Here is a 25,424-nt window from a genome sequence, read left to right as displayed (position 1 = left end):
TTACAAATACATTCAGAAACTTGGATAAGTTCTCGACTTGCTTTGTTTGTGGCTGATCGTTTCGATTATATACCCTTTTTTTTGTAATCGAGCATTTAAATCACAGCTGCAAGAGGTGTGTGGGTTGTGCTAAAGCTCTTCTGTGGCAGAGGAGCCATATCTGTCTATGTCACCTGACCTGTGTGACAGAAACCTCTGTGGTGCTAAAGCAAACATCCTGAGGCCTCTACAGCAACTTGCCAAGCACCAGATTTTCCACACAGCCAATGCCACCGTGATGATATAGTCACAACACTTGTGGATGCAGACACATGTAGGATACAGTGTCTGATTGTCTTGAAGACAGTGTGCATTCTATTCTTGGAAATGTAAAAAAACAAACACGGGGCCATTTTTTATGGGGATATGTAACACAGGAAACAGTGCCCTTCAGTATACTAAGAGGAAAAGCAGAATAACACCAACTAATCTTCTGTAGCCCGAAACACAGTAGTCACACCATTGGTCACCTTTAATCCTGTCTTTGCCAGGAGAGCAAACAAGTTAATCAGCTTGAATGAAAACTAAAAACATTCTTTCACTGTTTACTAGTCGACAGTTGAACTGACAAATTCAACTATTAAAGTCATATTTTACTGAAATGATTATTCAGCAGCAGCAATAATTAAATGGTGGGTATTTTTAGCAGAGTAGAAAAGGATAATAATACAGACACAATCTTCCTAGAATGTTGAAATCTCTCCATAGATTGTGAAGATATCCCCAACTTTTGTAAGGTTATATAAATACACATAATGGCTGTAGTACTGCCGTTATTAAACACTTATTGTGCCCATGATTATGTGAAAAAAAGTAAAACACATGGTTATGAGTGGCATGTTCATTTGTGAAGTGCAATAAATTGTCTCATTAGCAACCAGTGTCTTCACGGGAAACTTATAACACACATTTTTACCCGATTACATTTCCCTTTCTCAACACCATCCCTGCATTAGTCAACAGACATCCGTCTCACCTAGTGAGAATAACGGACTTGCTTTTTAATGCCAGTCTCAACCAAAAGCAAACCGGTGAAGTTAGGGCTGACAGCTCAGTCAACTCCACTAGGGCTCGCCACCAACATGCAACATTCAAAAATTCACATTCAGCTGTTCATCTCCACCGCCCCTCCAACTCTAATGCCAACTTTCACGAGGCTCTGTTGTTGTTGTTACAAAAAGACCAGCAGTTGGACTTCCTGTTTTGTGTATTTCATTCCCCCCCGCCTTATCTACTGACAAGGGAACTGAGGCCAGAAACTTAGACTAAGGGTGGACATAAACTCTTTGTAAAGTATCCGCCCAATAGCATTAAGCCAAAAGAAATGTTAACACTGCAAACTTCTACTTTGAAATGAGCATTCTTGAAACATTATACATTTATATAATAAGCTACTTAAAAATACATAAATGGTTTGATTACTCACGCAGACCTTGTCACAAAAACTGCTGGTAATCCTTGAAAAACCAGACAGACATAACAGATTTAAAATCACTTTTTTAATAAGACATTACAATGACATTGTTCTGTACATGGTTTCCCCAGTCAAAATAAGAGTAAGAGTTGCACCACAGGGTGTCTTCAACATTTCACCAGTGAATGGCTCCCTCTGACTGCACAACAGATGGATTCTGATGTAGGGTTACTGTTCTTTCGTACTCATGCTACAGATATAGGCTATCATATAATGTCCCAAGACCGAGACTAATCGACCGTGGAATCCGATTGAGAGAGCTCAGAGCTGAATGACATTCCTTTGGAAAGATTGAGTCAACTGACTATGTGTTACCCAAAATCAAAAATGCATCAACAAGCATGTTTAAGAGTTACTGGAGGCCGGTTTGTTGAATATTCAGCACAATCAAGACCTACATAAGGGGACTGGGAGGTGTATCAAAACATATCTGAAGTCATTTGGTTTATCGGATGTCGAGACATGACTATGAAATATAAGCTGTTGTGATTTCTTTCCTCCCCCCTCCCCCTTGCAGCAATCAATACCATTGAGAAGAAATACTTTATCACAGTACTGTGTTAAAACAAATGTCAAAGTCCTCCTAGTATGCTACATGACTTTAAAGATCTCACCTCAGAAGAAAAAAAGAAGATCCAAGTTCAATGCACCAGAGACTGAAGAACCCTGAAACAAGTTTTAATCCAAGAATGAAGTTTAAAAAAAACTTCAGCTTCATTAGAAAAATCATACAAAACAGGGAAAAGAATAGGCAAAGGTGGTGATCGCTGTGGCTTTAACATTAGGACCAATTCATTTAATATTCATCAAGCAAGCCCCAAGACAATGAATGTTATATAGGCCTGCTACAGAGTACAAGCAAACTTTAAGCCAGCAACCCGTTAAAGATAAATTAGTCAATGGGTAAACGTAGTATTAAAATCAAAAGGGAGAAAATCAATTTTTTCTTAACCATACTCATTTTGAGAAGTTACTTGTTACTTGCAACGTTATTATAGTTTTGACCTAAAACAGTCAGCACTCAATCATTAAGATTTGTAATTTGAGGTTAGCCATGTCAAGCCCTCATACAGTCCATCACCTGTGGTCGCACAGGAGGGCTGAACATACCAATTCCTATCTCTGATGCGGGTCAATCCGAGCTTCTCTTGGATTTCGTGTGGCTTCATGGCATCAGGAAGGTCTTGCTTATTGGCGAAAATCAAGATGATGGCATCCCTCATCTCCCGGTCATTAATGATGCGGTGGAGTTCCTGCCTTGCCTCGTCGATGCGATCCCTGTCCGCGCAATCCACCACGAAAATTAACCCTTGGGTGCCTGTGTAGTAGTGTCGCCACAGAGGACGAATCTTATCTTGCCCCCCAACATCCCAGACGTTGAACTTGACATTTTTGTAGGTGACGGTCTCCACGTTGAAGCCGACTGTGGGGATTGTGGTGACAGACTGTCCGAGTTTTAGTTTGTAAAGGATTGTTGTCTTTCCAGCAGCATCGAGTCCAAGCATTAATATTCTCATCTCCTTGTTGCCAAATATTTTAGAAAGCACTTTCCCCATGTTTAACTATTGTGCATAAATACTTGGTCCTAACGAGAAAAATGTCTGATACCGGGATGATGATGATGATTATTCACTCTAACTATAGCTTCCGTTTATGGTCTAACTTGTGAAAACATGACTCAGTGAAGAGCATACGCGGGGCAAAAAGTCAAAAATACACACTCATGTTAAAACCTAACACAGAGTACCTAAAGGCGTTTTACTTTAAAGTCTGTGCGTCCTGTGAAGTGCTGGGACATTTATGTTCAGAGTATCACAGTGTTTTCAGGGCCTGTACACAACATGGCACGGTTAGACTAAGAAGTTGGCAGCAGCTGTTGCAGGACGTTCATTTTGTTCTCCAAATCAACATGAAGCTGCGTGACAGAGACAGACCGTGGCGATTAAAAACTGCAGAGGGCAGACACGGTGTGTATACAAGGCCCCGAAAAAGCCGCGGTACTTGTGATTTCCTCCTGGTGTCCGGTCCTCCTCATCGGGTGCGCCCTTGTTCTCTTCACAGCTGCCGGGGGAGAAAAGCAGTTTTCTGCGGCTAGTCCATTAAGCCTCGCGCCGGGTAACGTCAACGTGATGTGAGGGATGTCTTCGAAACAAAATCCTCGGTGACTCAGCAACACACGTAGCCACTCATGGAACTCCACTTCTTATCCCCTGAAAAGAGATTTAAGAGGAGGGTCATACATGCCAAATTAGCAAGCTAGCTAACATTACCGCTCATGTCTGCTAAAGAAGGCTAGCCATAGCAAGCTAACATTAGCTAGCTCGTTGACTAGCAAGCTAGCCTTGAGCTAACTAGATAACGGTAGTTAGCTTTTGCAAACTAATTATATCTGGATAAAAAATACATGCGGCAGTGACACAATGTTTGGCCCACATCTTTCTGAGTTGAACACTTAAGAAATATAAGTATTTTACCTCCTATCTCCCCCTCCTGTCCCGATTAATACCCCCAGCTCTTGTCTTTCTCCTTTAAGTCGAACTGGTCGCAGTGCTGTTACACCGGAAAGGTGTGGAGCTGCATTAACCGCCACTTCCTCTCTTCTACTTCATTCACTTGCTGCCTACTAGCTAGCTCCATAGACAGTTAAAGAAGGCTAGGACGGCTCTCACTGTCTGTATCCACGACTTATAGCATAAACAATTAAATACCCAAACTGACAGGAAAGAAAATGTTAAAAATGGAATTTGTACACCGTGGATCTAGCTAGTCATAAGTTAACGTTATACACAACAACTATTGTTAGAATGAAACGTTTTGATTTGTTCTAAACTGTTACTATTTTCTGTTAGGTGTCTTTTGAATTACCACATTATATATGAAAACATATTTAATTACATATTGATGGAAATACATTGGTACAATTGGGAATACTTTCAGTAGCCTATCTAACATTAATGTTTTCATCTGTCTAGTGACTTTCTATGTATGTAAAGGGTTACAACCCCCCCTTGTGGCAGTTATAGGCGACCTAAATTCAGTCAGTCCCATGCACGTGCCAATCATTTTTGTGCATTTCCTTTTTTCTGTTTGACGACGGATGTCAATTTTCTTGCTGGTAGCATACAGCCATGTGGATAATAGACATATTTGGCAATCAATGTCTGTGTTATTTTATCTGCAAACATTACTAGGACTAGCATCCCCCCACAGTGCCAAAGTTGGGTATCGAAATGTAATGGGTTTAGGTACCAATGTGATACTTCATTTGTCATTTAATTATAAGTAGAAATCAGGCACATGCACACATAGACTTTAAAAGAGGCTTGAACACCTGCCCTTTTTCCTCCTTAAGAGAAAGTACCCCTTTTACTGGATGCATGTTTATTATTACTATTATTATTATTATTATTATTATTAATGAATATACATTTCTGTATATTTTCCGTTTGCATACAGAAAAAAATCAATACATCAGATCGACAGATGAAACTTTGTCGAGCCATCTCTCTCTCTCTCTCTCTCTCTCTCTCTCTCTCTCTCTCTCTCTCTCTCTCTCTCTCTCTCTCTCTCTCTCTCTCTCTCTCTCTCTCTCTCTCTCTCTCTCTCTCTCTCTCTCTCTCTCTCTCTCTCTCTCTCTCTCTCTCAACGTCAGTAATGAGCGCCGCACACACAGACACACGCCTTTCTTTAACTGTCTATGACATACACAGAGAGACAGACAGCAGTCTCTACCAGCTGCTTGTCCCTTAGAAAGTTTATCTTGGCTTGTGTGGAGGTGAGTAATGATGAACAAAAGACTAAGCAGCCCGTGACTCGAGTTAACATCTGATTAGGCTACTTATACTTGTGGTTTCTCTGTTTAACTTATTTTAAATAAAGCACTTTGAATTGCCCTGTTGCTGAAATGTGCTTTACAAATAAAGCTGCCTTGCCAACATGCATGAACTAATGCTAGCTAAGGTTGAGCTGAGGCATCATGGTCATACAGGCTAATGACACTCCAGGAGAACGGCTACATTATCATTAATATATTTAGTGTTTTGTGTAAATTTCAAATAAATCATTATTTATTAACTACTTGGCCTTTTTTTCCCTGAGCCCCTGCCACCCAAAATGTGCATGTTCCTGACCAGTGGAGCTGGTGATGTGGGAAAAAGAGTCAAAACAGAACCTAACTAAGAGAGACAGAACAATTGGGTTGGGTTGACACTTTAGCAAGGCACTGTATTCGTGTCACATTCTCATTGGCTGAACCCCTCTAAAGGGCAGATCCTAGAATCACTCCTGGTCCTGAGATGTGTTTACTGACAATTTTATCACAATTCTACTGACCAGAAGGAGAGCACACATTGCAACTATTTTAAAATCTTTACACTGTTTATGTTAGTTTTTGTATTGATTTTAAAATTCTTTTACTAGTTTATTAGGCACTTAATGGCCCAGCACCAGACTACATCTCAACATCTTGGAGGATCTGAAGAAGGCCCCTCAGATCCTCCAACTCTTCCCATTTATCTGTTCCACTGAGCAGAACAAAAACTTATGGTGATGCTGCTTTTAGGTACTATGCACCGAGATGTTGGAACAGCCTGCCCGAGGATCTGAGAGAAGCTGGAAATATAAAATACCTATAAACGGAGATTAAAATTCAGTCCGTCCAAATTATAATCATGCAGGGGAACAGGGTCATGTAGTTTAAAAAGACCTCGCCCAACAAAATCCATCTGGGTTCAACTCCCAGTCACAGAGCTTCAACATTATGTTAAACACAACTGAAACTTGTAGTTTGTCTAAGCACATGTTTTGAGGGTGTTGGAATATGGGGGGAAATGTAAACATATATAAAAATCTGTTTGAATGGCCAAGTAAGTGTAAACACATACAGGGAATTAGGCTTTGGCTTTTTGTTGCTCTCAAAGTACATACACAGAAATACACATTTGGGTAAAAACAAGGACAACAAAGTATATGCAATGCAGGCAACTTCCTTCAAATGAAGTTCCTTACTGGCAGGTGAAAAGAAGCAGATGAAACAGCACATAAAACGGTTTCAACCTAAATATGTATGCTTTTTCTGAATAGATTTAGGCTAGTTAAAGATCTAATGAGTGGATTTAATAACAATGATTATGCAACTCTACAGTGTAAACATCAGCACAACAGAAGTCTAAGGATACGAGATGTTGGACACTGTGGAGTCTCCAATGTGGAGAAAATAAAGCCAATCATTTTCAGGCCTTTTGGGAATGCCTCTCCATAATACCTTATTGGCTCAAATTAATGAATAAAGAAATGAATGGGGAAAAAGATTGAAAATGGAGCTTTCCTTTACATTTTTGGATAGAAAATTCAACCAGAGAATAATATATTGAGGAGACAAATACTTATTCAGAGTTAGGTTAGTGGCAGGTAAAAAAAGCCATCATCAGGAAGTTGCTGAAACAGAGAAAATGGAGGATTGGGTTGAAGTAATGTATAACAATTACAGGATTGAAAAGTTTAGAATCAGATACATTTAAGAATTTCTGGAGTAAAAGGTTTGATTTTGTAACATCATTGAGCATAGACTTTATTTGGTTAAAACTAATGTATCTTATGAATCCCCTGGGTTCAAGTCTTGACTTTTCAATTGTACATAAGATTTTGTTTGGCATTATTTTTCCCCAGGAGTGAGCAGTCTTTACAAGAGAGGGAATGAAAATGTGAATTGAAGTGAAAAATGTACTTATTTCAAGTCTTTGGAGTTTGTGGTTTAATTGTACATTTTTGTCTATGTATGCATTTGATCCCTGTTGTGAAATATGAGCTCTGTATATGTGGAAAACATATGATTGCAATGTTAAATGCTAAGAGGACAATGCTGAATTAAATCAATTTTTAACAATTTGTTCTACTTCCACTGATAGTTAAATGACAAATGTGATATCAAATACAGTCTACTCTTCAGGACACTGGTACTATTTATAATGGTCTGTAATGATGATAAAAAAGTCCTTGGGGCTTGGTAGAAACCTGGGTCCATTGTAAGGCAGTGCCATTCTACAGAGATTTAAAGCTCATGCCCTCCTAAATTTAATCTCAGCCCCACTAAAAATTTAAATAATAAGCTTTTTTATTTTAATCAGGCAGAGGCTGAAGGGAAAAAAGCCCTAGTAGTTAGCAAAGAATGATTTGTTTAAAATTTAAACAAAACACAAAATATATCAACACAACTCTTATTCCCTTACCAATTTATCTTATTTCTCTTACGCAATTATTTAATAGTTTTAATAAATACTCAAAATAGCAAAGGAAACTCGAACAAGGGATTGCACCAAGCAGAGGGACATGGTTTCTTTTGCAAATGGCAATACATTCTTTTAATGGTTTTGGTGTTATTGGAATTAACAACACAACAATTTAACTTCATATTATTGCATTATAATTAGTGGAATCCTTTAATGTGTACATCATTTTAATGTAGGCCTACACATGTAAACCCGTACAACATGTCCACCAATAGAAATACTCAGGTCAAGTAGATGTATCTTAAAAACTCAAGTACAGTATTGTTATTTAGTTAGTTTCACACTGTAAGTAGGCTACGTAATTAATGTAAAGCAAGCAAGATATAATGGGTACACTGAGATTAAACTAGTTAAGGCTTTTAGCTTTCCCATGTAAATTTGTAGTGTTCTTATTATTTTACTACATAAATATAAAAATAGGAAAACAGTAGGCTGCTCTGTGTAATATATTAAAATACATAAACATTCAAGGATGGCAGAATAAAGTCCAAAGACTAATTTACACTGTGGTCCCTTTGCAGTAAATATTAAAATGCAGTCAATATTATTCAAAAATAATATTCAAAACAAATTCTTAAAAAATGTATTCTGCAGTTTTATTGTAACCACATACAGTAGTGCAGACGAGTTGACACCAATGACACCAATGCTGTCCAGTCCAATATGTTGGCTGCCTTTGAAACCATCCCCTATCACTGACGTCAGAGTGTACACTGTCCGTCGGCGTTTCAAGGGCAACATAACAGGAGACGCTTCGTACTGTAGGCTACACGTGTTTAATCAAAACGATGGTACCGCCCTCTGTTTTACACGTCACACGATAATGATGGATGTTGCAGCGCTACATAAAAGAACGAAGAAACGGTACCTTCTTTCAACGGTGCAGCACTTAAAGACCACCGGTTTGTTTTAACACTAGCAACAAGCGCTTTTAAAGGGGCAGCACAGGGTTTACTCGTAAGTCATCATGGCGGATTCCAGCAACGACAAGACATACCTTTCCCGGGTTTTATCACAGACTACGCTTGATCCGACAGATGTTGATCCTGCGACAACTATTCTGCTGCATCCATGCGGAAAGAGAATGTTATCGAGCTGCACATCGATCGAGTGCACTGAGCCGGTGGCTTTACGTAACGAGGCGCGAGTCCTGGTTATCAACACCGGAGGAACCATCGGGATGACTCTGAATGATGAGGGTATTTATGGCTACAACGGAATTCAATGTATTGTTTTTTTTTCTCTGTCCTGTGCATTGGGGCAACTACAAGCGTAGAAGCTCGCTAGCACATGCAAGCTTAATAAATACAAAGTCTAAGCTAGGTTAGTTCAGTGATGATCAGAACTAACACATATAGCTTTAATAAGTTAAAGTTTGACTCTACCTAGACATCCAACTAAATTGCATTGAGTTTTTAACCCTCCTGTTGTCCTCAGGACAAATTGGACCCGTTTACAAAAACTTTCTATATCAGAACTATGACAAAAGAACTTTGAAAAAAAGGACAAATGATGATGCGGGGAAAAAAAATCTACAAAAACATTATTTTTTCAAATGCTGAAAAAGTGACCCAAAACATTGGAAACAGTGACAAAAATTGTTACAAAATTGACTAAAATATAATTGACAAAATTGAAGTGTAGAAAAAAAACAATGTTGAACCAACCCAGAAAAACACAAAGTTGCATGGTGGTCGGGAAGACAACACAAGGGTTAAATATTTTAGGCAGGCAGTGCTAAAGACAGTAATGTTACTGTACAAGCTGCCCCTCATGATGAAACTTTCCTTTTAGCTTGAACGACATCCCAGATCTCTCTCAATGAATAACTACATGTTGACATAAGTGCATTGGGCAACATCTGGACATCCTCTTATTTACTCTGTAGTAGCCTATACCCAAAGGTGACAATGCTATAATAAAATGGGATTGTTGTTGAAGGTTTGCTTCTGAATCTAAATGAAATGGCCTGGAAATGAATCACACTTAATTGTGGAGGTACACACATCTTTGACATTTGCAGCAAGGTTGAGATCCTCCAAGTGATGGCAGACAGATGTCAGGACATTGACAAGCAAGTGGCACCGCAGTGGAAAGTGAGTGGCAGCGTGCTGGACAGTGGCCAGCGAGTGACATTTGTTCGACACCTGCCGAGCTGAGCAGCACCACAGTGGCAATTTGGCGCAAATCCGGGAAAGCTACAGGGGACAAGTGTGCATGCTTTGCTTCTCATGACAGGTACTCTGTAGTAAGTCACTTTTATGATTTTTATAAAACTCAATTTCTTTTGTTTTTCATTCATTTTATCTATATTTCCTCCAAGGGGGTTATGATTTTGCCCATCACTAGATGTCCCAAGCTGCTACAGGAGTGCCACAGTTAACAATGTCAAGAGTAGATGTCAGTAGCTTTGATTAGTTAGATTGATTTGATGTATTGGTCAACTTTGCATTAGCACTCAGTTTAGCACCCAGTTTTGTTGCCTGAACATAACCAAACTGCAAATAATAAGTCAGTTTAGTTCAAAAAGGGGACACAAATGTCTCTCTCCTGAGTGATAGTCCTGTGTATGACCCATTCATCCACAGTGATCTCCTGGCTTTTTACTCTTAAAGGTTCCTGCATGCATGGTTTCAGCGCGATTCAATTTGCCCGCCCCCCCCCCCCCCCCCCCCCCCCCCCCCCCCTCTATTTGATCCGCTACCTGCCTGCGCCCTGAACACACTGTGAGAAAGCTCGGCCTCGGGAGACAACACAGTGGTCGTAAACGTCAAACAAACACTAGGGGCACAGGCTGTGCACCAAAATACAACACTGACATGATGGTTGGGGGAGGGGATGGGGGGGTCAGCCACAGTTAGTCAGTTAGGCATTACTGTTATGGAAACATAGCGTGAGGGGCAAGCTTTGTCTGTTTTGTTTGGTCTTTACTTGGAAACTTAACAGAAGTGACGTTACGCAGGAATTCCTAGTGCACCTAGGCGGGGGGGGGGTTATAGCAGCACTTTATCACTGGCAAGCCAGACTTTTCTGCTGCTGATTAGTCCTGATAAAGTGAAAAACAAACAATGTTGTAACTAAAAATGTCAAATGTATTAAGAAACCCATGTGTTTTTTTTAAATACAAAATATTTAAATTAAAAAATAAAACCAAGGATTTTTTTTTATTATTATTATTATAGCTGATATAAATGACTATAAACCTAAGTGTTAAAAAAGAGTGTATTTTTACTACTTTTTATTTTAAAACTGGTGAAATCAAAACCTCCTTGGTGGAAATAAAGCGTTTCTGAAATGCAGACAAATTGCCACTATGGTGCCGCTCAGCAGCTTCTTGACGTGTGCCGAACGAGTGCCGCTCGTGTGTCCCGGCAACTCTCCAAAACCTGTCGTACGCTTTCAACTGAGGTGCCACTCAACTGCCCGTGTCAGTAATATTTTTGTTTGTTTCTAGCATGGGTCTTTTTTTCTGCCACACGACCAAACCAAGGCTATGTCCCAGTTCCTGAAGCATGAGTTGAGTCTACTTTGAACCCTTGATAGATGGTGTGCTCTAAGGTTTATAAGAATCATAACTACAGGGAATCCCCCTTTAGTTATGATTAATTCTTTAAGCCTCTGCAAGTGTCATTTCTTACATTTACCACTAGGGTTCAGTATGAGACTGATGTTAGGTGTTGAGATGTTGAGATGATTTTAAATCCCCTGTACTATTGTTTTTCACTGTCACTGATTAACAGTAATCCTACAGAGAGAAAGCTTTGAAATGTTACAATACCCCTTTTTTCTATTTCCGTAACCCACAGTGTTAATCCCACAAGCCAATGCATTTGTGCAGAACCTACGCAAGTTACCCCTCTTCCACGATGAGAAGTATGCCCAGGAGACCTGCCTGTTTGAGTACTATGGATATAAGAGCCTGGTCTTGCCGTAAGTGCACCCAGAATTCCTCCCTGCTCAGTCAGCACATAGCTATAACTTCAAAATTACAACAATCTACAGTATGCTGTGCTCTTCTGACTCCTAGGCTCTTGTCTACAAAGTGTGAGGATTTATGTTCTCAGTGTATGTTTAGTATCTATTACTTTTTTATAGACTTTTTTTATATAATGACTGTCTTATAGATGTAACAAACTTTGTTTTGTTTAAAGTCCCCTTCACAAAAGCATAAAATGAATGTGTTGTTTTTACCCCCGTCACAGCCATCTGGGTTTATCTTTGTTCCCTTGATATTTAAAGTAAAGTGTAATTATCCGCTACCTGGAAGATTGTGAGCATCATGCAGGCTCAGTGGTGATCACAGGGTTGCAAGTGTCTTTTACTCTACGTGCATGTATAACAGTGTGCAGTACCAGCAAAGGTAATTGTCATTTGCTAATTCCGAATATTTGTCACCTATAATGAACTTAAAGATTGTCATGCAGTGTGTTCTTCATTTTTCGTCCTAGAGAGCTAAACCAGACCTTAAATGACTGTTTATCTAACACCCTAGAGTACAGTAAGTTTAATGGTCTTCACACAGTGCAAGGTACATTTCATGTCAGAAAAAGCCGAGACTGAATGGAAGCAACTCCCTTTCCGCAGTGGTTTTAATGACTCTAAACTGCTTTTGTTGCTTTAACAGGAGGCAAAAACCCCATGGTGACAATCTATTTCATGGGTACTGAAGTACTGGTAGCATTGTGTGTACCTGCACTGTACTTGAGAGTGGTTTGATGTCTCTGTAGTCCTTAAGACCAAATGTTTGGGTGTGCTTGCCTGACGGGAAATGCCTGCCGACGTGGCCTTTGGCAATAGGAGCAAATACCAGGAAGGAAACAGGAGCACTGAGCTTTGCATTGCCAAAAGTATTTTTGTGTCTCCTACTCTACGCTCGCTAATGTCACTGTCACCAACAAGCCAGCTGCTTTTATGTGTGGCAGAAGAGTAGCCAAGCTGAGATAGACTAATGTTTGTTCGAGGTTTCATTTGTGAAAAGCTGCTGTTGGCATGCTGAGAAAAGCTAGGCTAATCTACTCTATTGCTGTTTGTGTAATCAATGTTGTCTTGATGTCTGGTGCTTATGCTGTGGAGCAGTGAGAGTGGAGCCCCTTGTGACAGGCCTCCCCAGCTGATCAACGGCCTCTTCATTTTCTTAATTGTCAGCAATAGTGGGGGCACCTCTGCCAGAAACGTACCCTTACTTGCTCATTTCCATACTTCCTTCACTCTCTGACTGCCGCTGTGAAAATTGGCGTAGCGGCAGTGGGGTGTATGGTAAAGATAAGGTATACATATATCGGGTGGTGGCAGACTGTAATATGTTTGTACGGCTTTGAAAAATAATTTCGGAGGACTTTTCAGCTTTACACTCTACAACCACGCACTGCTCCTACACCTTCAGCAACTGCACAAGAGCTTTATGTTTGTTAATTAGCTGTTTGGTAGATGTCTTAAATGATAGCAATCAGTTTACTTTGACTAACATAGTAATACTATTTAAATTTAACAGGAATCCATGAGCATGTTTTTATTAAATTTCTTGTCATTGTTTGTGGTGAAAATGTGATTTACTTTTTGCTCATCCTCAAGTTGGCATAGTGTTAATATCAACTGAATCTACTGTTGGCTTACTGCAAAGTATAAAACATGTTGATATTATGCAGTCCCAGCCTGTGTTGAAGGAGGGAATTAGTTTATTGATTTACTCAAAAGCTTTATTCATGTGATGTTGAGAGGCAACGCCACAAGGCTGCTTGCACCCCCCCCCGCCCCAACTCTCCTCTTCCACTTCTTAAATCACACACACACACGGAGACATTCATTATTCGTAAGCAATGAGGCATCTTAGCATGGGTATGCTAATGTGTAGCTTCGCAACACCTTAGGGTACCCTGCCAGATAGATGAATAATTGGTTATTTGAATAGTGTTTTCTTTCGGGCCCTTTGGCTTCAAGATTATCATCAACATATGTTCTTTAGTCGTGTATGGACTTATGGTTAATTAGAAGAGTGTCTGTAAGACCCCTGGTTGGGTGAACTGGGGCTCGCTTGGTCGTCCCCCTGCTGTTCCATTCACCTCCGATCTTTATGTTATAGGGGGGATGTCCCACTCTTTCTTTAAAGGAGAGATTAAACTCTGCTTTATACAGAGTGGTTGGTGGGACGCCTGAGTTAAACTCAAGTTAGAGGTGACATACACATGTATACAAAGCTCTCTTCCTTGTTATCGGAATGAAAAAAAAACATGGACTTTCGCCCTAACCTGGAATGACTTACTAAAGAACCCTCAAAATCGTGTCAGCCACGTAACGTCCCTCAGCTCTGCCTTTATTTACAATACAGGGTGGTAAAGCTCCACAGAACATTAAGTATTTACTGTGGAAAGGAAAAATGGCATATTTTAAGGTACTGCTGTCTTTAACAAAGCCAACCATGCCCCTCCCTTTTACACTTCCAAAATTCTCCCTCAGTGTTTTGGCACCCCACTGCTGAGACAGAAGGCCTGCCTAAATAGACTTTGTCTCGCTTCGCAAAGTCGGTTTGTTTTTTAGCGTTCCTCTTTCTTTCTTTAAAGTCACTTCTCAAATTTAACCAGAACTTGATCCAACTTTGTTAAACGAGTACATGGAAGACAAATAATCATTCGTCACAGTGAAGATAATCATTTGTTTTAACCACGTGTCCGTTATGTGTTTTGTAGTGAACGCGTTTGTTGCAAAACCTAAACTGCTGGTTTGCACTATTTAAAAAAAAAAAATATTAAATTTGTGTATATACTACCATAAACTAAATAAACCTCTTTCTTTTCTAGGCTGAGTAAAAGCAACAGCAGGATAGTCTACACTTTTTTAGAGTACAACCCTTTGCTGGACTCGTCTAATATGACCACAGAAGACTGGGCTAAAATTGGAAAGGACATCGAGGTACTTGCTGCTGGATCTATTTTCAATTGTTAGCTTTTTCACCGACTCTGTTTCTAAACAAACACCTCATAATTTAATCAATCGGACCTATAATATTCATATTGCTAGAAAATTGTATTTACCCTGTCATATAAATTATGTTTTTATTTTATTAAACTATGTGGTCTTTTTTTCTTTTTTTTAGGAAAACTATGAAAACTATGATGGTTTTGTGATCCTCCATGGCACAGACACTATGGCCTACACAGCCTCTGCCCTGTCCTTCATGTGTGAAAATTTGGGCAAACCAATCATCATCACTGGATCACAGGTTAGAGCTGCTGTCCTCAAGAGTCCAAGAAAGAAAAACATTTTTTTTAAAGTATTTACAGCCCTCTTAAGAACAAAATATATCCTGTCTTCAGGTGCCGATCTATGAGATGAGGAATGATGGCATAGACAACCTGCTGGGGGCGCTGCTTATTGCTGGCCAGTTTGTCATTCCTGAGGTACAGAAATGGAGATGGAACATAAATACCACTCGCCTACATGATATCAGATTATTAGAGACATTTAATTTTAATTCGGAGCTTCAAAGAGGAAAAATATTTATAAATTTAAGAGAGAAAGAGAGTAAATATGGTGATCACCTATAGTGTCTTTCTTTTGTGAGCTTTCCTTTATTACTATCAAAACTTTATGTAATGGGTTGATAAATGATAAATTAATTTTAAATTAATTGATAAATGAAAATAAGTCAGGATTCTGTAATATGATGTCCCTATATATTTGCCATACTGAGAAAATACGGCGTGTTTGGCATAGATTGGTGTCGGCACCACTGACATGCAAAAGGAAACAAAAGCTCTCCTAAACGACTTGCTAATGACAGTGTTTCGCAATACTGAACACCAACTAACAGGAAGAACACCGAAAGTGTTATCTATGTCTATCGATCTACAACTAAAGTGCAGTCAAATTGTTGTCCACTGACTTTAATTTAGCATATAGGGAGTGCATTAAACAGACTATGTTTTTCTCTGACTAGTGAGTTTTAATAAAAAAGGATGCTATCTTTAGACTGTGTACACAGGTTACGTATATGTTAGGTATATGTTTAGTTCTGCAATGTTCAAATGATATAAGAGTAAATGTTTCATGTTTCCAATGAATATGTATTTGCCTCTATTCAGGTGTGCCTGTATTTTTACAACAAACTCTACAGAGGAAATCGTTCGACCAAGGTGGATAATGGGAGTTTCAATGCATTCGCCTCTCCTAACTTGCCCCCTTTGGCCACTGCTGAAGTGGACATTACAAGTAAGCCAGTGTGGTGTAATGGGTCTGTCTATATGTGAAAAATAAACGTCACTTTTTCCTAATATGTTTTCTGCATCTTTTCCCTAAGTCAACTGGGATACGGTGTGGAGGGCAAACACCACAGAAAAGTTTAAAGTCAGCCCTAAGCTGAACAGGAACGTGGGCCTGCTCAGGCTCTTCCCAGGGATCACCGCTGCTACTGTAAGTCGCTCAGCCCCGACTGGACAGAGGTGTTTACTCTCTCTGTCACAGCCACATGTCTAGAGGTTTTTGGGGGGTGGAATTATTCAGTTGCTTATAGTTTGATGGATTGCTTCTTGCAGAGTCTTGACTGATATGTTCAGGTTTGTGGGACACGCTTCAGACAAAAGAATCACAGTACAGATCAATTATCAACTGCTAGATAATTTGTTTCATAATATTACAATTCACCTTATGTTAATAATGTAACCTGATGTATGTTCTTTTATTTATAGGTAATAACACAACACATTCACATCAACACCAAATCATATTGTCGAATTAGGATAGGAGTAGATTTAAAAAAATTTGACCAGCATGCTACAATTAAAGAAAAAAAAGTTTAATAGTTTTAAAGTGTATTAAAATTGAATTAACTATATGTTCTTTAAAGATAACTAACTGCTTAAACCAGCGGTTTTGTCTAACTGCAATAAAATATAGTTAACTTCATTTTATTTGTGTTATCACCCATCTTCCGTTACCTTCCTGGTCATGTCAACTGCCATCAAAGCTCAGCCAGAGAAAGATGAGAAGGAGTTATGGGCCATGACCAATCCCCTGGCGTAGATGCTGAAACATTTAGCTGCACCTCCCCATGCAGAGGCTGCTGGGAGAGTAACTTTATTGTCTCAATCTGCTCCCGCTTCCCAGCTTGGCTATCAAGACTTTCTTACAGCCTTTAACTGCCTTTATGAGGTGTGTTGATTAGGCACCAGGCTCTCGTGTGCACCTGTCTCTGCTATGTAAGAGCTTCATTTGTTATCTGCATCAAAAAGTTAAATGTATTAAACTGCTTATCACATAAAAAAAAAAAAAGACCAAACCTGACACTTTTAATGTCGCCTTCTTCTAACATTTAATGGTTACTGTTCTGGTCCTGCCAAGTGACTTTATGCCTGCTAGCACCTTTTTAAATTAATTGCTCTCCTTCCTGCCATTTCTGTCATTGTAGTCATATGCCATGGCTAATGAGGTGGTATAGGGCCTCCCTGCTAGCCAACCAGCGACTGAGATACTGGTCTCATAGATGTCACCAGATGGGCTGTTTAGGAGAGTGGATTGGTGTGAAACGCGCTGCAAGAAAGATAACATGGAATACTAATTCCTCAAATTGATTGTTCAGATTTAAGAAGCCAGTTCAGTTGGCCATAAATCATAGGAGTTTGTAATGGGAAATCCTTTGCATTCTGTGTCCAGGTAAGGGCTTTCCTACAGTCGCCCATGGAGGGTGTGGTCTTGGAGACCTACGGCAGTGGAAATGCCCCCGACAACCGACCTGACCTGTTGCATGAGTTGAAGGAGGCCACCAACTCTGGTGTCATCATCATGAACTGCACCCAGTGTCTGAGGGGAACCGTGTCTGCAGCTTACTCCACTGGCAAGGCATGTCACCTACTACTGACCCATTTACTACATTTTTGTGACGGGCTGTCCAGTTGAGAGAATAAAATAAATTAAAAAAAAATATATATATATAACATATACCTATGACTTCTCAGGTATTGAAGGATGCAGGGCTGATAGCTGGCCATGACATGACTCCAGAGGCTGCCCTTTCAAAGCTGTCTTACGTATTAGCCCAGGAAGACATGACTCTTGATGAAAAGAAAATGGTCAGTGCCTAGTTTCAAAAGTAATATTGCTTTTAACAGAGATATATATATATATAATAATAATAATAATAATGAAGGTCAAGTGTGTTTGTGTGTGTGTGTGTGTGTGTGTGTGTTCTAGATGATGGCTCATAACCTGCGAGGTGAGATGAGTTCCGACTTGGCAGGAGCCAAGCTGTGTCTGAGAGACAGCCGTTTCATCCAGGTCATCGCCAAGTCTCTCAACATCAGCTGCAAAGAGGTGAGGGCACCTCCCATATACAGACTTCAATAGTGTCACTACCTATCACTTCACCATACAAACGGCTGGATTTCCAACAAAACCAATTCTTTTTAGCTTATCCGATGAAAAAAATCCCTTGACTAGTCATGATTAGACATAAAATTTGCCAAACAAGTAGAAGTTCTCTTTTATAGCATTTAGCCTACCTTGTCAAAAGCTCAAATGAAGTTACGCCAGGCCGGCACTATCCTCCATCCATCCATCTTTGTCCGCTTATCTGGTATCAGGTCTGGGGGGGGAGCAGCTCCAGCAGGGGACCTCAAACTTCATTTTCCCAACTCACACTTAGTGCCACATAAGGCACTAAGTTTTTTATTAAATTAATTCAACCGTCAACCTTAGGAGGATATATTAGACTGACATAGCGTCAGTCTTCATCCAAAAACCTCTTCTTGCTTCACACAGTAGCCGCAATAGCCACATTTGACAACTGTGCTATGCTGTTGGTGCACTGCAACTTTATTTGGACAGGGCCCAGAGTCTAAGACAGGGTAGTTATTTGTATCATGGCTAAAACCACACTTAGGAAAGCTAGTGTCCAAGCAGCGTCATTTGAGCTTCAGATGTGGTATCGACGAGAATGCGAATCTATGCACCCATCCGGTACCACATCATTTAGGCCCTAAAAATATTCTTTAAAGTAATTTCACCCAGATAACACGCTGCCATTTGCTAACATTAGCTCTTTGCTAGCTTGTTAGCAGTCCTAACCGGAACCAGTCTCGTAGTGCCAGGCCCATCTCCACAGCGCTGTGTCAGAGTGTCATTTTTGTTAGAGCTAACGTTAGCAAAATGCTCGCAATTTGGCAATAATTTACACTGGAAAATCCCACCAGTGAAACTGTAATGTGTTCAGTAAGCTAAACTTCAAGGGTGGCACTAAGAGTTGCCAATTTCAGTTTCACCACCGATTTTATATTGTTATTGTACTGTTTAAAATGCTAAATGCTTTTTATTTAATTAAATTGTGGATGCACAGTTATTTGTTTTTATTTCTAGGTTCATTTGTTTATTTTCTTTATTGGTTATGACTGACTGTCAAACAAGATGATAAACATAGTTCAATGGCATTCATTCTTTATTGAATCGGGTTTTAACCCGAGCCAAGCCTTACAACAATGATAGCAATCATATCACATTGATACAGTTTTAGTAGTATACAGCTGTTAAAATATAACTAAAATATATATATATTGTTAACTCGGTGTCAGTTGATGTACAAGTTTAGGTATCGGAATCAGTATCAGGAAGTATCTTTATTTGAAAGGTTTCTGATTAAAGTCTGTGGTGTATACAGGAGCTGGAAACCATCCGTGATGCCCTGAATCCCACCCTGGCATGTGCTGCTGCTAAGATCGGAGACATAGACGCCTTGAAAGCCCTAAAGGAAATGGTGAGCAACCCTACAATCTCAACTGCACACTACCCACAGTTGATAACCATTACAGACTTTTAATTGTTTGTCATGAAATGTAATAACCCTTTCATACACACACCCTTTGTTTCAGGGAAGTGTTGCACCGGGAAATTTGCCCTGTCAGCCTATTACCATCCAAATCAAATGCATCGACCTTCTGAGGCTATGACACTCTAAACACAGTCTAGCGCAAAACTTTAATGCCAGAAGAGCAGCATTTAACCAGGCTTATCTCAATCATGTTTATTTTGTGCGGTCAACGCACCCAGGCGAACCTTAAACACTGATGGTTTAACAAATTTCCAGGGTTGCTGTTCCTGTATTAGAAGAGTATTGGAAACACACAGGCACACAAGTAAACAAAACATGAGGCTGGACTGGTAAGGCAGGCCCAGAGTTGCCCCAGCGGTCACGTGTTTGTATGTGGCTCAACTTGTATGCAGTCGCTGCTGGTATTAGCTTTTCTATGGACACATTTAACTTGTCCGACACATTTAATGTGCTACTAAATGGGCTACATTTTTACCACCTACAGCAAATGTTTCATACATTTCCCCTGCTTGTGGTGAACTTTGTCTATAAGGTTTATTTATTTTTTTCACTTTGTTTTTCATTTATCCTCCTTCTACTTATTTATTTATAAATGGGTTTGTTTGTCGCCTCTGTTCTACACAGGCTGCTCAGCAGTAATATAGAAAGTTACAGAAATTGCACTGTTAAGAATAAGGCTGGTAAAAGTAGGAAAAAGCTTTGGCCTCATAGATAATACTTCTTACTTTAGTGTTGGTCTTTCAATTTTGTTGGTTTTTATTTTATTTTTTAAGAAAAATACAGAATATCACCAGACCTATTCTCCATCCACCTGGTGAAGTACACTGATGTTTTCATGTGTATCTTTGGCACAGGGCAGTAACTTGTCTCTGGGTGACTATGATGGACGCACTCCCCTGCATGTTGCCGCCTGTGAGGGCAACCTCAAACTGGTGGAGTACCTACTGGGTCAGGGAGCTACAGTCTATGCTAAAGATCGCTATGGGGACACCCCCCTAAGCAACGCTGTACGCTTTAGGTAAGAATCCCCTCTTTTTAAAGAGTAAGGCCTGATGTGTTGGTTGGTGTTTATCCGTCTGTTTCAATTTCCTTGCGGGAGTCATCCCAAAAGGATTAATAAAGATAAGTCTAAGTAATAATGTTGTTTATAAAGTTCCAAACACAACATTTTAAATCTCCCCATTTGGCCATTAGTAACATTTTAGTGTTGCCTCAAAATATGTTGTTAATAGCTGCTATAGATGCTATAGACTTCATTAAATGAACTGCTGCAAGGAAAAGTAGAGAATCTGGCTCTGCCTAAATGACAGGAATGGAGCAGCAGCTGTCGGGGGGGCGTTGAGTCCAGGGGAGCAACTTGTAATGAAGTTTAGAGGCCAGGCAATAATTATAAACTAATTAGGCTAATTGTCATCAATTGACAGTTTAGACAGTGTTTATTTTAACCAAAGCTTTTTTTTTTTGTCATTCGTTGACATTGCTGTAAATGTCTATCGGGCAAAAGCCACGCTTAATGTTTCAGTTTTAGCGCTATGCTGAGCCTCAGGGTGTAAACGTTGTATTTGTCAAAGCTGTGCCAAATGGCTGTTGTCCTATTTTAACGGTTGGCACTGCAAGTAAGGACTTGTTTTCTTTGTGATGATAGAGGGATGCATTGGTGCGCTAACACCTGCCATATTAACACTTCCTGTGCTACACACCTCCGCTCACTTTGTCCTTTCTGAATGTATTTCATGAAATGACTCTAAGTAATTAGAACTGGAGTTTTGAGTTTGAACTTTCAGGATGTCACCATGTCTCACATGCTTTGAATGTCACTGGCATTTTACAGCGCACTACAGCCTGATGCCCATATAAGGAGTGACAGAAAGCATAGAGAAAGCAGGGTTAAGGAACAACTATGGGGAGTGTCCTCTGAACCAGTCCTACCAACCTGCTCCCAGTTTCACAGATGAAAGATACTGGCTTCTTTACGGTCTACAGGAAGTTTTCTTAATTCTTTATAGTTTCATTGGCTGTGCCTCTACATACCTAACAACCTTAAGTGTCAGTTTGAACTCTTAGGTAACTTACCTCATTACATAGCAAGCTAAGCTATTAACTCTTTTTTAAATTTAAAAACAAACATCCTGTCACCAAGTGTCACTGCAGGTGACTTGTGCGTGGGTGGTTGATTGCAGGGGATGAGGAACTTGTTCTTACACGCCAAACTACAATCACTGCCATACTGGCTCGGAAAGTCAAAGAGCATTAAATTGTTTAAAAACAACATTATATAAGTTATCCTTTTGAACAGGATTTATTAGCGATGCTTTTAGTGTCAGCTTTTTTAACTGAATGATATGCTAGTAATATGTATGTATTACTTATAGTAATAAGTATCTATATGTATATGTATGTCCTCTGAATAACGTAGGAACAAGGATGTTGTGAAGCTGCTGAGAAAGACAGGAGCCCACTTCTCCAAAGAGGAGTTGGATGAAGCAGGAACCAAACTTTGCAGGTGAGACACATAAAAAGCCCCAAATGTAATGGTTTCTCAGCCATCATTGCACTGACCCATGCTACAGCGCTAACTCAGGCTCAACCAGTTGTCCCACTGTCACACAAACTGTAGGAATGCTCCCTGGCAACATAGCTTTGGATCTGTTCTGTCTCTAGTGTCGCCAGGTGTACGACACACCGGCCGGCCTCTGTTTTTTTTATGTGCCTAAGAATACCCGACAGGTTTTGTTGAGACAATTCCAAGTTACAGTTTCTGAAACACACCTTTGTAAGGTACATTGAGCATGGCTGAATAAGTGAAAACTCTATTGATTTATTCCCTTGTACTGCTGGCCTAGTTTAAAAAAAAGGTATTTTTACACAACTTGTCATTCAGCCAGTGGCTATTTCATTGTTGATAATGCAGACTTTAGGAAACAGAGCCCTTTTCCATATAAACTCATGTCATGTCCTTTTGTGCGTCAGCCTGGCAGCCAACGCAGACCTGGATGGCCTAGAAATCTGGAGTCTTGCCGGAGCTGATCTGAATAAACCAGGCTACGATGGACAGGCAGCAATTGGAGCGGTGGGTTCTAGAGACACGTATTCCACTTTGAAATACCACAATTCATGAAGGGAAAACCCTATCTTATTAACCATGTCGCATTAACCCTTTTTCACCTGTCACAGGCCCAGACTGCTGGCAATCAGGAAGTGGTGGCATTTTTAGGCCAACTCCTGAGCAAAAAAGCCGAGGTAACCACTATTTTCCATTCTAGCTGCTCCATCTCTGTTTCTTTCGCTCAGACAGCTTTAACTTAATATGCACACTAGTGTAAAATTCATATTGGAAAAATTCTCTGTGTATAACTGCATCCTAATAACACATTTGTTTTGTTTAATTTCAGACATTATATGGTTGGTTTAATGATGATGAGGAGGAGGTAAATGAGATGTAGTAAATGTGTGTTTCACAGTTTATACGTTTCCCATATTCAGCATGTGATCCAGTTTAACAGGGCTGTTATGGCTCCCTTTTTCTTTGTTGTACATGCCCTTGTGCCTGTTATCAATCAGTCAATCCATCCATCCGTCCGTCCATGCATTTTATAAACTGCTTGTGGATCCCAGCATGCATTGCACAAGAGGCAGGTTACACCTCTGGATAGGTCACAGTCTTGGGCAGGACTAAAACACACATGTACACAACAAATGCATTCACACCAACAAACAATTCAGAGCTGCCACCTCACCTGGCTCCAGACAGTGGGAGAGAAAGGGCTCAGTTGTCCCTGTTCCAACAGTCCCAATCATCATTGGCCCATGGGGCCCTTGTGCATATTTTATTTCAAATAACACACACGATACACTTTGATGCACTGAGAACTCAAAGTTTGGAACAAAAGAGCACTTGTAATTGAAAAATTGTATTGAAAAATGCTAGTGCTGTCAAACCATTAAAAGATTTAAATGTACATTGTTATCTATTCTAAATGTCCCTTGATTTCTTTTTTTCCTATTATATTGTTTCTCATTTTAATGCTCTTATCAACATGGAAAGGTAGATTAGCTTGCCTTGTGCAAATGTTTTTTTTATTGACAACAAGATTGACATAAAGCCTATAGTGTTTAATTTCACAAGTAATATTCTCCCTTGGAGAAAAATAATCTCTCACACAATGTAACACTGTCCATCAATAAAAGGGGGAAACAAATATTTTGACAAGGGGGGGAGAGAATTCTCATTAGCTGTGTGCTTAGCCATCAAGTGGTATTGCAGACTGGACGTGCTGCGATGATAGCTCAGTTCACAACAACAAAACACACAGATCACTTTGGTCTTGTCAGTGGAACTATTTGACAAGACAAGTTTCATCAAAACTACGTCAGATAATGTCTGATCACCTTTTAATGCCTGCCTACCAATGACTGTGAATGCTAAACCTGTGCAGCCTGCTTTACACCGGGCTGACCAGGGTGTGTTTGTGTGTACACACTGGTAGTTAATCACACTGAAACACCTCTCAACTACCCAGTGCTCCCTGTTTATCTTGTCTCTTTTTTTTGTCTCCATAGCAGAGCAAAGTGATCTAACCCATAGCCACCCCGACAGGACTGTGAGCTGAATCTACCTTAACCAACAGGAATCGTCCTGTGACTGTTGGAATCCACTTCCCCCCACAAGCCGTCCTATACACACTGTCCACTGTCCTGTTGAATTTCACAGCTTTGCTGTCACTTTCTGTCAATTCCTTAATACTTTTTATAGCCATCGTTGCTCAAAGTGTTTCCCTCCAAACCCATTGATTGTACAATATTGTGGAACCACTGCTGTAAGTGCAAGCTGATCACAAACTGCAATACTACATGTATGTGTTCCAAACATGTCCTACTGAATAAGAAGGTCTAATCAGGGATTAAGGGTGAAACACACCTGAACTGTTTTATCATGGAGAGTGCTGAAAGCTCCCATTACTCCTTCAACAGTGACGGAGGTTTGCTAAATTACTTGATCGAGTAATGTCTCTTGCTATGGCAATATATTCATGTTCTCTGCAACTACAGGGTACATTCACAAATTGTATTTGTATGCTTATTTTTACAGTGAGAAGCTGGAAAGTATCATGTAAACCAATGGAAAAAATCATGTATTATCTGGTGTGTTATCCAAGTGGAGCATTACTCTGCTGCTCCGGAAACAGAGGTCTTCATTTGCTGTTGTTCAAACAGGTCCTACAAAAACCCGTAGTTACCTTTCAGACTCATCCAGCCTGTTTCTTAAAGTGATTACTAAGCTGGAAAAGCTACATATCTCACTTTGAAATAGAAATTCAGACTAGCATTGTGTGAGTCAATTAAAGACTGCCCACAGTTTCAGTGGATCATTATGTCTTATGAATGTTTTCTGATAGTCTCTTGTGTCCACGATAAAAAAAAAAAATAACTTGCTTTGCTTTCCTTTTCCTTTGTTGTGTATCAAGTTTGTTTTTTTAAGTTGATTACATCAATCTATAGGCCAGTTTTTTACACTTTAATGTTTACCCCTTTTAATCCCATTAATGTGACTTTAAAGTGCAAAAGAATTGAAATGATTTTAAATTGTTACCAATGCAGTTATTTACCTACTGTTGTATTGCAAAAGTGTGTGTCTGTGAGACAAAATAATTATGTGGTCTTCCTACTGTGAAAAAATAAAAGCAACAGAAATAAATCTAGTTTCAAACCGATGTCTCCTGTGATTGCTACTGTGTTGCACCAAAAGCTAGACTCACATGAAACTTTATATACTGTTCAGGGCTAAGGACCCCTGAAAACTTTCTTGATTTGA

At 39.8% G+C, this 25,424-nt stretch overlaps 2 protein-coding genes across 8 annotated transcripts; one reads left to right on the top strand and one right to left on the bottom strand.

Moving 5' to 3' along the window:
- Positions 1–1,519: 1,519 nt before the first annotated feature.
- On the bottom strand, positions 1,520–4,253 carry arf6b (ADP-ribosylation factor 6b). The gene is made up of 2 exons (XM_034858875.1): positions 3,988–4,253; positions 1,520–3,723 (listed from the first exon to the last, which is right to left on the bottom strand). Exon 2 carries the CDS (start codon positions 3,067–3,069, stop codon positions 2,542–2,544), a length of 528 nt encoding a protein of 175 aa, XP_034714766.1. The 5' UTR covers positions 3,070–3,723; positions 3,988–4,253; the 3' UTR covers positions 1,520–2,541.
- A 4,274-nt stretch (positions 4,254–8,527) lies between these two features.
- On the top strand, positions 8,528–25,307 carry aspg (asparaginase homolog (S. cerevisiae)). Of its 7 annotated transcripts, none has more exons than XM_034858800.1 (18): positions 8,528–8,999; positions 11,607–11,730; positions 12,425–12,460; positions 14,595–14,706; positions 14,891–15,016; positions 15,111–15,194; positions 15,879–16,005; positions 16,094–16,206; positions 17,446–17,631; positions 17,748–17,861; positions 17,983–18,102; positions 19,442–19,537; positions 20,467–20,630; positions 22,029–22,115; positions 22,583–22,682; positions 22,787–22,852; positions 23,005–23,040; positions 24,173–25,307. In XM_034858800.1, exons 1-18 carry the CDS (start codon positions 8,768–8,770, stop codon positions 24,188–24,190), a joined length of 1,941 nt encoding a protein of 646 aa, XP_034714691.1. In that variant the 5' UTR covers positions 8,528–8,767; the 3' UTR covers positions 24,191–25,307. The 7 variants fall into 7 exon arrangements, with proteins under 7 accessions (XP_034714691.1, XP_034714698.1, XP_034714692.1 ...); XM_034858801.1 differs by having other exon boundaries at positions 8,529–8,999; positions 24,176–25,307; XM_034858802.1 differs by lacking the exon at positions 12,425–12,460 and having other exon boundaries at positions 8,529–8,999.
- Positions 25,308–25,424: the final 117 nt, after the last annotated feature.

The sequence above is a fragment of the Etheostoma cragini genome, chromosome 20 (genome assembly GCF_013103735.1).
Source record: "Etheostoma cragini isolate CJK2018 chromosome 20, CSU_Ecrag_1.0, whole genome shotgun sequence".
Taxonomy (NCBI): domain Eukaryota; kingdom Metazoa; phylum Chordata; class Actinopteri; order Perciformes; family Percidae; genus Etheostoma; species Etheostoma cragini.
Note: the sequence above shows the minus strand (reverse complement) of the source record. Positions and strands in the feature narration are given on the sequence as shown.